This window comes from Zingiber officinale, chromosome 9A, assembly GCF_018446385.1.
Source record: "Zingiber officinale cultivar Zhangliang chromosome 9A, Zo_v1.1, whole genome shotgun sequence".
In the NCBI taxonomy this organism is placed as follows: domain Eukaryota; kingdom Viridiplantae; phylum Streptophyta; class Magnoliopsida; order Zingiberales; family Zingiberaceae; genus Zingiber; species Zingiber officinale.
Window position 1 is genome coordinate 6,842,060 of NC_056002.1, and position 11,299 is coordinate 6,853,358.

General features: G+C 40.9%; 1 protein-coding gene and 1 pseudogene across 1 annotated transcript; one reads left to right on the forward strand and one right to left on the reverse strand.

Annotated features, from left to right (window-relative positions):
- Positions 1-2,987: 2,987 nt before the first annotated feature.
- LOC122022087 lies at positions 2,988-3,059 on the reverse strand (annotated as a pseudogene).
- A 643-nt stretch (positions 3,060-3,702) lies between these two features.
- On the forward strand, positions 3,703-4,851 carry LOC122019000. Its single transcript, XM_042576511.1, has one exon. It carries the CDS (start codon positions 3,703-3,705, stop codon positions 4,849-4,851), a length of 1,149 nt encoding a protein of 382 aa, XP_042432445.1.
- Positions 4,852-11,299: the final 6,448 nt, after the last annotated feature.

An 11,299-nucleotide genomic window follows, 5' to 3' on the forward strand; every position in this document is an offset into this window, starting at 1 on the left:
AGGCATGGTATATTGAGGTATAATCCCACACTCAGCAAAGTAGTTTGCAAAAGGTCCTGGACGTTGTTCACTTGATCCACCATATCGACCGTAATATTTACCTCCACGGTCGGATTGGACGACTTTAATTTTCTTACCTAGTTGAAATTAAACTTCGGCTTTGAAAATTTTGAACATGTCCAAATATTACAATTTCTCATTAATAAGGTACATATAACCAAATCTGGAATAGTCATCTATGAAGCTAATAAAATATGTGTGTCCATTCTAAGATACATAAGGAAATGATCCACAAATGTCCGTATGTATTAGCTCCAAAATATTACTACAACTGCTAGCCACCTTATTCCTTTTGTTAGTGATCTTCTCCTTAACACATTCTATGCAGATATCAAAGTCTGACATGTCAAGGGAATCGAGAATTTCATGTGACATTAACCTTTCTAGACGTTGTTTGGATATATGTCCTAAACGCCTATGCCACAACATGGAAGAATTCTTGTCAGTCAATTTGTGTTTCGTATCTATACTATGCATTATTACGTTGTCAACCGTAGGAGTAAAGGTGCTTAATTTATAAAGATTATTAACCAAGGAACCATTGCCAACCAACACTGAATTAAAGGAAATATTGAAAATTTCATTTCTAAATGAACAAGAATATCCTGATTTGTCCAAACAAGAAACTAAAATTAAATTCCATCAAAAAAATGGTACAATAAATGTATTTTCTAAATCCAGAAAAATATTGGTTTCTAAACAAAGCCTAAAAATACCAATCGACTCGACTTTAGCCTTCTTTCCATTTCCTGTATAGATGTTGATGTGCGCAAATATTATGATCATTTACGTATGTTTTAGCGCACATTCACATATTTTATGCATATATATTCGTTGCATGATTGCCTCTTTCATCTTGTATTCATTATATATATTCTTTTGTTCGGATATTTGCTCTTAGTTTGGTTTTGTGTTGACAGGGACAACTTTCGGAGCAAAAACGACAATTATCGACGCACAAGAACAAGCCAAAGAACATGGTCGTGCGATCTCGCACGACCATGTGACCAGACCGAAGAGGAAAAGTGCACGACTGTGCAACCCTGCACGGCCGTGCGGTCGAGATCGAGGCAGATTAGCACTCGGCCGTGCAACCCTGCACGGTCGTGCCACACCTTGACCGAGACCAGGAAGTGCCTGGCCGCGCATCCTTGCACGACCGTGCCCCAGGGACCGAGGCCAGACACCGCACGGCCATGCCAATTGGCATGGTCGTGCAGCACCGCCAGAGAGGAGAATGAACACGGTCGTGCCATCTTGGCACGACCGTGTCGCCGCAGCCGAACCCTTGTCTATATAAGGGTTTTAAACCTTTTTCTCGAGGGGAGAGCGCGGGGAAGCGAGCCGTCAGTTGGATAAATATCTTGAAGCCATCTCACGCCGTCTTAGACCTCCGTCCAATGAACTTCCACCTCCGTATCGACTCCAGAAGCAGAGGATTAGATCCGAAGGTCACTTGTCATCATTGGATAAGCATATTCTTTCTTTCTTTCTCTGTGTCTGAAGATTGTATGTTTATCTACATTATGTCTTTGGATATGTCTCTAACACTTATGAAGTAGATCCCTTTGTTCTAGGACTGAGGAGTAGTTATGGTTCGGTTTGATGTAAAACTTGTATTATGCTTATACTCGTTGGATGATCTTTTATGCTTTGTCTCAATTGCATGTTGCTTGATTGTGTAGAACTTGTTAACCTTGTAGAGGGATTATCCTTAGATCGTACACCCGAGGGACTCTAGTGACAGGGGTGACCCGTTCACGGACATCTAGGATACCATCTTGAAAGGAGAGACAAATTCTCCTCAAAGAAGTGAGAGACTAACCTTAGCTCTTAAACACTGTTCTTGACTTACCAATTAGAGTCGTGCCCTCAAGACTTGTCGAGGTGCCCCAGTGACAGGGACAAACCGTAACAGGCCTTCTTAGGGTCCCTCTTTATTCTGGCATTTAAGATTAGCGGCTTTAGCTTCCGCAATTGCATGTTAAAGGATAGCGGGTGTAGGATAAAATGTGACACATCAATACCACCACAACGAAACCAACCTCCTAGAACTCCTCATAACCAAATGAACACTTCAACTCATCAGCTCTCGATTCTTCTTCCCGACCTTTCTTCCCTAGATTATTCACAACCATTGGTAGTCTAGCTAACCCTTAGTGAACAATTGCTAGTGCTTATAATCATTCCTTGTGGGATCGATATTTTTATTACTGATGACGAATCCGTGCACTTGCGGTTCGTAACAAGTTTTTGGTGTTGTTGTCGGGGACTGCGTCTATAACGTTAGCAAAATCATATTGGATTAGACTAGGCTTTCTTTTCCTTTCTTAGTTTTCTGCATTCATTTCTTCTCTTTTAGTATTTTCTATTCCACTATCATATTTCATATCTTATTATTGCATGCGTAGAGCTAACCTTCCAGGAAAGCTACTACCCTTTGATCCAGAGATTGATAGGACCTTTCTAAGGAGAAGAAATCTACAGAAGGCATTCCAAGCAACACAAGAATCCTCAAAAATGGCCGACAAACTGCTGAAAGATTACGCGGCACCATATGCATGAGGGGTTCGGTCCATCATCACCCAACCGCCCATTGAAGTCAACAACTTTGAAATCAAGCCCTTAGTAATCCATATAGTCCAGCAAAATCAATTCGGAGGAGGACCACATGAGGACCCGAACCACCACCTAGAGCTATTTTACGAGATCTGTGGCACTATGAAGGTGAACGGGGTCCCTCCAGAATCAGTCAGACTACTTCTCTTCAGGTTTTCCCTGAAAGACAGAGCCAAGCAATGACTGAACTCCCTTCCAGCGAACAACATATCATCCTGGGAGCAGTGTGAGTAGAAGTTTCTGGATAAGTTCTATCCACCTAGCAAAACTGCTCACATGAGGAACCTAATTGCCAGCTTCAAACAGATAGACTCAAAATCATTATTTGAAGCTTGGGACAGATTCAAGAGTATGCTAAGACAGTGCCCCCATCATGGCCTTGAAAAATGGTTGGTTCTGCACACCTTCTACAATGGGATAAATTATCACACGAAGGTATCTCTTGATTCTGCAGCAGGAGGAGCACTGATGAACAAAAGCCTCGATGAAGCTGAAGAGATCATAGAGAATGTGGCACTGAACCACCATCAATGGGCATCTGAAAGATCCAGTGGCTCTTTTACGGGGAATCCAATTAAAGCGGCAGAGAAATTCGACGTAGATGCAGTTACACTCATGTCTGCAAAGCTGGACGCTCTAACCAAGAAATTTGACGCCATGGGAGGCAACACAGCTAATGCAATAGCATGCGTCTGTGACACCTGTGGAAGTACGGATCACGCTCAAGACACCTGCCCCTTTGGGCAGATACAGGCACAGATGAACCAACTTGAGCAATGTGATGCAATAACCAGCTACAATCAGAGGCAAAATAATCCATACTCCAATACATACAACCCTGGATAGAGGAATCACCCCAATTTCTCATACCGGAATAATCAGGATCAAGGACCAGCACATCAGAATTATCAGCCTGGGCAATAAAGCCACTAATCTGGACAATAGACCTATCAACAACAACAACCTTCACAACTGTCTAGGATTGAAAAGATGCTTGAGGAAGCTCTCTCAGAGCAAAAGGAGATGAGGAATGAGATCAAACAACTGACTCAGAGGCTGGAAAACTCTGAAAAACACCAGAAGATGCAAGACAGTCAGATAGCTCAGATAGCTCAGTACGTCTCAAGAGCACAGGGTACATTCCCAGGGAAGCCAGACTTAAATCCAGTGGAACATTGCAATCACATTGAGCTGAGGAGCGGACGTACTGTGGGAGACTCTCAAATCATTACTCAGAAGGAGCCCTCTCTCCTATTGCCCAATCAGACTCAAAATAAGGATAGAGAAGAGGCTACTAAAAAGATTGAAGAAACTTTTCAAGCTACCCCACAGAATCAGACGATCCCTTTTCCTCAGAAGCTTATAGCATCCCAGAAAGATGAAGAGTTTAACCGCTTCCTGAAGAACATCAAAGAAATCTGCATAGAAGTACCACTGATGGATGCGCTGCACCAAATGTTGAAGTTCGTAAATTTTTTAAAGGGAATATTATCTAATAGAAGGCAGAAGGGTGACTTCGAGACTGTAGCATTAACAAAGAATTGTAGCGCCCTCCTTATGGAGAATTCTCCACCAAAGCTTCAGGATCCAGGAAGTTTCTCCATACCATGCAAAATTGGTTCCGAACTTATACCGAGAGCTTTCTGCGACTTGGGGGCCAGCGTCAGCCTACTTCCGTACACTTTATGCAAGAAGCTGGGCCTCCAGAACATTAAATTGACCACTATGGCACTGCAATTAGTTGACCATTCATGTAGATACCCAATGGGGATATTGGAAGATATACCAGTTGAAGTAGGTGGATGCATAGTTCTCACAGATTTCATTATCTTGGATATGGAGGAAGACCCTAAGATACCGATTATCCTTGGAAGACCATTCCTTGCCACAGTTGGAGCCATCATTGATGTAAAAAGTCACAGGTTATCCTTGGAGATCGGCAGAGAAAAGATTGAGTTTAATTTATCAGATTCCTCCATCTGCAACCCCTCTTCTCAGGGAAATTCTCTCAAGATCAACATACACGAAGTCGAGGAGTGCAATTTCCATGAGAGTTCCCCTCTAGTAAGCACCACGAAGTACATTTGTCCTGCGCGAGAGAAACTGAAGGCGCAGGCTGGAGCATTAACCCCAAGAGGAGAGCCGTCCTTCCACGGGTTTAGTCCGCATTAATTGAAACGGGGTCGAGCTGAATACCTAAAACAAGTGCTTCTTGGGAGGCAACCCAAGGATTTTTCTTCCATTTTAGTTCATCATTCCTTTTTGTCGTTCTATTTCTCTAGTGAGTTTTAGTCTAGTATTTTATTTTGGGTATTTCATTTTCAGGATGTGCATAGCCTCCATGAGCTGGCCATGAGCGTTTTCATGGGTGTGGAGGTGATGGAGGAGCCGAAATGACGAAGAGCAAATCACTTTGAGCTTAAGGAAGCAACCAGCCGTGTGACCCCACACGGCCGTGTGAAGCCAACATGGAAACTAAAGCCACGGGTCGTGTAACTCTGCACGACAGTGTGGCTTGTGTAGAGAAGGAAGAGGCATGGGTCGTGCCAATTGGCACGGCCGTGCAACCATGCCAGAGAGGAAGAAGATCCAAGCCGTGCCGACTAGCACGATCGTGCGACTAATTTAGAGGAGAAAAAGACAGGGGTCGTGCCAACTGGCACGACCGTGCCACTTCGGCCGAGGGGAGAAAGGAGGAGACCGTGCCAATCGGCACGGTCGTGCAGCATCTCGCTTGACTTGGCCGTGTCTATAAGACACAGGCGTGTCTCAACCCGTGTGCGTCGCCTCCTCTTCCAAGAAACCCTACCCCCATCTCCCTCTCTCCTAAAAGTCTTCTCCTCTTCACTACACCTCATCCACCCCTGATTTCTCACCTTGAGAGCTCACTTTTGCTTAGATCTACACCTAGATCTAAAACTTCCTCAAGCCACAAATCCGAAAAGAGAGAAGAAACTTCCCTATTATCCCTTCCTTCTCCTCACTATTCCCACCTTCAAGATCCATTTCAACAAGAAACTCCTCAAAGCCTTGTACCATGTCATAGATGTTGAAGAGGCTTCAACGAGGAAGCGGTGGATCAGGCGAAGGAGACGCATCGGGAGGAGACAAGGGCAAGGGGAAGACTTCATCATCAAAGGCAAAGGAAAGCGGGTGGCACGCAACGAAGGTAGCGAAAACGAGTTCAATATTATTTTTAGGAATCATAAGCAAAAAGCTAGATATTATATTCTTGTCGTTAGAAAAATCTTATGCACTAAATATATGGATCCCACTACTATGGATGTGCTAGGAATTAGGGATGACATAGATTGGATAATTAGTGCTTTAGATTGGAACGATATAATAAAGTCCATGCACTGACTTACCCCTGCCTAGTTCTTGAATTTTTGAGCTCGATAGATGTTAAATTTATTTCTAAGGATGACTACGCAGGGGGCATAACTTTTAGAATTATGAATAAAGAAGTTCGGTGGACTTTTAGTGATTTTAATGATTGTTTTGGGTTACCTACTGGTGGTTCGCGTGGATTTGATGGTGGTATTAAGTGGAACAAATTTTGGATGTTGATTACCGGATCACAATACCCTTATGAACCCTCTAGAGCGAAAGCATCCCGGGTGCAAAACTCGACCTTTAGATACCTTCACAGAGTGATGAGTAAAACGATCTTTGGTCGAGGAGAGAGCGATGGGGTGGTCAGGAAGATAGAATTGTATTCTCTTTGGGCGATGTTAAATAAAGTAGATTTTGATTCGGGGGTTCATTTCTTGCAAATTGTGGGTTCTTAAATAGCTCGTTGAGGGTGCCTCCAATCCCTCATGGAGGCGCCTCAAACACGAAAGTTGATCCCGACTTCATCGTTGTCGATAAGCCTCTGCTGCTGCCGCTTATTCGCCTGAGGGCACCTTCATCAAGCTCTAAGGCGCCTTCACTCAACGGTCCAGGGTGCCTCCAAGCTCCATAGAGGTGCCTCCAGCTGCTCTACGTAGACAACTCATCTTTGCACCCGAGGCACCTCCAAGCTCCATGGATGGCGCCTTGGATACTATTCATCCAAGAAAAAAGGTACACTTTGGTCCCTGCAAAACATGTTAGACTATAAACCAACAGCATACCCTGCAAGACAAAGTTAACACTATATAAATGCAGTAAAATAAGTAATCAACAGTCATCGGACTGTCCGGGTCTGACTTTGGATTTCTGACCTGAAACCCTAGATCGACCCAACGTCTACTGTTCCCTCTGTGGGGAACGCGTCCTCACGTACTTCACTCAGGAGAGTTACTTGATGCCAGCTCGATTGTCCAGATTGACTGGACTTTTGCTCAGCGCTCGAAGCTTCCGGTCTTCTTGCTGGACGTCCGCTCCATGACCCATCCGGACTTTCACCTGGCTCGTTACACCAAGATTTTCACCTAGGGTTACCACCCCCTAGGACTTTTTCCTGAAGCCCTCGACCCGCCAAGACTTTCCGCATAGGGTTACCGCTCCCTATGACCTAGGGTTACCACCTCCTAGGGTTTTCCACCTGCCTAACCGTAGCTAGGACTTTTGCCTAAGTTACCTTAGGACTTTCCTGCAAGCTCATTCTGTTAGAGTGTATACTAAAAGTCTAGCTTTTGGTATAAACATTTATCTAGAAATAAGAATCACATTGGTCAAATGTCTACATTTATGATAAATGTAGTTGTTCAATTAATTTATATTGTAGATAACATGGTGTGTGGTGTCACACACAGAGGATCATGTTATCAGCACCTTATAAATTATAAACAGTAGCTCACAACCAAGATGGAAAGGAACAAACTATTGGAAGGTCGTAGTGTAATTAGGTATTAGTTTATCTTAACTATATAATTACATTAGTACACTTAGAGTGTATTGAGTAGGACCATTAGAGACCGCTTTTTTATACTGACTTTATAAATGAACAAAGACCTCAGTTATTATGGAAGTGTGTGTTCTTAATCCTAATATAATAACAAGCACATATATTTGATATTTATTTCTTTAATTTATCAATGGGTGAGATTTAGTTCGATAAATTAATAAGTCCGATAAGTTGGGAAATGATATCACTTATAGTGTGTGTTGTTGATTATAGAAGGAAACTGTGTCCTAGTGATCTAGGTTGATAATGTCCTCAAGAAGAGCTCATAAGGATTGTCATGTTAAACCTTACAGGTGGACCTAGTCCAACATGACGATAAGGTTGAGTGGTACTAGTCTTGGACTAAGATATTAATTAAGTGAGTTGTCAGTAACTCATTTAATTAGTGGACATTCGACATCTTAAACACAGGGAGACTAACACACTCATAATAAGAAGGAGTCCAAAATATAATTTGGGATTGGTGCGGTAGTTCAATAATAATTCTTTAGTGGAATGAATTATTATTGATGAAATTAAGTTGTGTGTTCGGAGCGAACACGGGAAGCTTAATTTCATCGGGAGACCAAAACCAATTCTTCCTCTCGGTCTCTATCATAGCCTCTTGTATATAGAGATTTATACCCACCACATACCCACCTTCTTACCCACTCTTTGGTGGCCGACCAATCTAGCTTGGAACCCAAGCTAGGGTCGGCCAAGACCCAAAGGTTGAGCCAAGTTGGTGGCCGGCCAATGCTTGGAGTCCAAGCATGATGTGGCCGACCACATCATATTAAAAAGGATTTTATTTATAAATTTTTTCTTATGTGGATTCCATGGTTTTAAAAGAGAGTTTAAAATTTAAATCTTTCCTTTTATAGCTTCCTACAAAGGATTAAGAAAAGATTTGAAATCTTTCCTTATTTGTAGATTAAAAGATGGATTTTAATTTTAAGAAAACTTTCCTTTTTAACCATGTTCATGATTTAAAAGAGAGTTTAAAAATTAAATATTTCTTTTATAAAAGCTTCTACAAAAGATTAAGAAAAGATTTGATATCTTTCTTTATTTGTAAATTGAAAGATATTTTAATTTTTAGAGATAACTTTCTATCCACATGTTTAAAAGAAAGATTTTAATTTATAAAAGTTCCTTTTTATAAACCACCATGAAGGGAAAAATTATTGAAGAAATTTTTAATAAATTTCCGGAAACAAATTAGGAAGTTTTAATTCTTGTGTTGATTAAAACTCTTCTTGTTTGGGATTTTAAAGTGGTCGGCCATGATGTTTAATGAGAAGAAAATTGTTTTTTAATTAAAATAAATTTTCCTTTTCATGGAAAAAGAATTAAGGAAGTTTTTATTTAAATTTCCTTATTTGCCAAGACCAAGGATTATAAAAGAGGGGGTAGAGGTGCCTTCATGGCTAGAGAACTCAATTATTTTTCTCCTCTCTTTTTCTCCTTGGGTGTGGCCGACCCCTCCTCTTTTTCTCTTCTCCATCTTGTGGCCGAACCTCATCTCATCCTTGGAGTCCTTGTGGTGGCCGGATCTTGCTTAGAGAAGAAGGAGAGAAAAGGAGGCAATATTTCTAGCATCCCTTGGAGCTTGGTGGTGGTTGAACCTCACATCTCTTGGAGTTTATGTGGTGGTTGAAACTTGCTTGGAGAAGAAGGGTTTGGGTGGTTCTCATCTCGGTAGATCGTTGCCCACACAACGTCCGGGATAAGAAGAGGAATACGGTAGAAGATCAAGAGGTCGTTACATATAAAGGAAGGTATAATTAGTAATTAATTTCTGTATCATACTAGTTGTATTTCTTTTGTATGAATTCCAAACACAAGAGGCATTAGATCTAGTTTTCGAATTTGTTTTCGAGTTTGTGTTTTCTTTGTTTTTTGAATTTGTGATTCGATTGTTCTTTTTGGTTAAACCTAGAGTTATTTAAGGAAATTAAATATTAGCTTTCCTTAAAAGGCTTTGTCTAGGCGGTGGTGGTTGCTCCCATATCCAAGAAGGCCATGTGCCTCGCCATGCAGTCTTGGAAGCCAATTTTAGAAATTAATATTTAATGAAATTAATAACATAGGTGGATTTGGATCAATAGTGTTAAGTTCCGCTTGCGATCCAAATCTAAACCATTATGAATAGATAAGTTAAATTTGGAATCAATGATGTTAAGTTCCGTCTGCGATTCCTAATTTAACTTCTAAAGAACACAATATGTTATTTAAGGAAAGGTTCGACACTTGTACATAATTTTTGTACAGTGGAACTGGTACGATTTTCCTAGGACTAACCAACACATTCAAACATATTAGATAACAAAGGGTGAGATTTAGATCATTAAATCAAGAGGTCCGATAAGTTGGGAAATGATATTATTTATATGGTGTGTTGTTGATTATAGAATGAAATTGTGTCCTAGTGATCTAGGTTGATAATGTCCCCTTGAGGAGCTCATAAGGATTGTCATGTAAACCCTGCAGATGGACTTAGTCCGACATGATAACAAGGTTGAGCGGTATTACTCTTGGAGTTAGATATTAATTGTGTTATTAGTAACTCATTTAATTAATGGACATTCGATATCTTAAACATAGGGAGATTAGCGCACTCATAATAAGAAGGAGCCCATATAGTAATATGGGATTGATGCGATAGTTCAATAATAACTCTTTAGTGGTATGAGTTATTATTGATGAACTTGAGTTGGGTGTTCGGGGCGAACACGGGAAGCTTAAGCTCAACGGGAGACCAAAACCAATTCCTCCTCTCGGTCTCTGTCGTAACCTCTTATTTATAAAGTCTTATATCCACCTAAAGCCCAGTTTCTTACCCATCTATGTGGCCGGCCAAGCCAAGGTTGGAGCTCAAGCTTGGGCCGGTCAAGCCAAAGGATGGAGCCAAGTAGGTGGTTGGCCAAGCTTGGAGCCCAAGCTAGGTGGCCGACCACATCACATTAAAAGGTTGTTGTAAATTTTAAAATCTTTTCTTATGTGGAAGCCATGGTTTTAAAAGAGAGTTTAAATTTTTTAAAAATTTTCCTTTTATAACTTTCTACAAAATTAAAAGAGAGATTTGATCTCTTTCCTTATTTGTAGATAAAAAGGAAGATTTTAATTTTTGGAGAAAACTTTCCTTTTTTGTAACCATCCACATGTTTTAAAAGAGAGATTTTAATTTCTAAAAATTTTCCTTTTATAAACCAACCATGAAGGGAATTAAAAGAGAAATTTTTATTTTAAAAATTTTTAGAAACAAATAAGGAAGTTTTAATTCTGTGTTTAAAACTTTTCTTTTTTGGAGCACATGGTAGGGTCGGCCATAGCATGATTAAAAAAGGAAGTTTTAATTAAATTTTCTTTTTTAGTCATTGGCAAGGAAAATAAGGAAGTTTTAATTATGTTTAAAACTTTCCTTATTTGTCATGACCAAGGATTATAAAAGAGAGGGAGGGGTTGCCCCATGACATAACACATCTCTTATTCCTCTCCTCTCTTCCTTGGTGTGGCCAACCCTCTTCCATTGCTCTTCCTCTTCTCTTCTTCTTTAGTGGCCGGTGGCATCTAATCTTGGAGAGATTTTTGGTGGCCGGATTTTGCTTGGAGAGGAAGGAGAGAAAGGAGGCTTTGTTTCCTAGCATCCCTTGGAGATTGGTTGGTGGCCGAAAGCTTAGAAGGAAGAAGAAGGCTTGGGTGGTTCTCATCTTGGTAGATCGTCGCCCACACGACGTCCAAGAT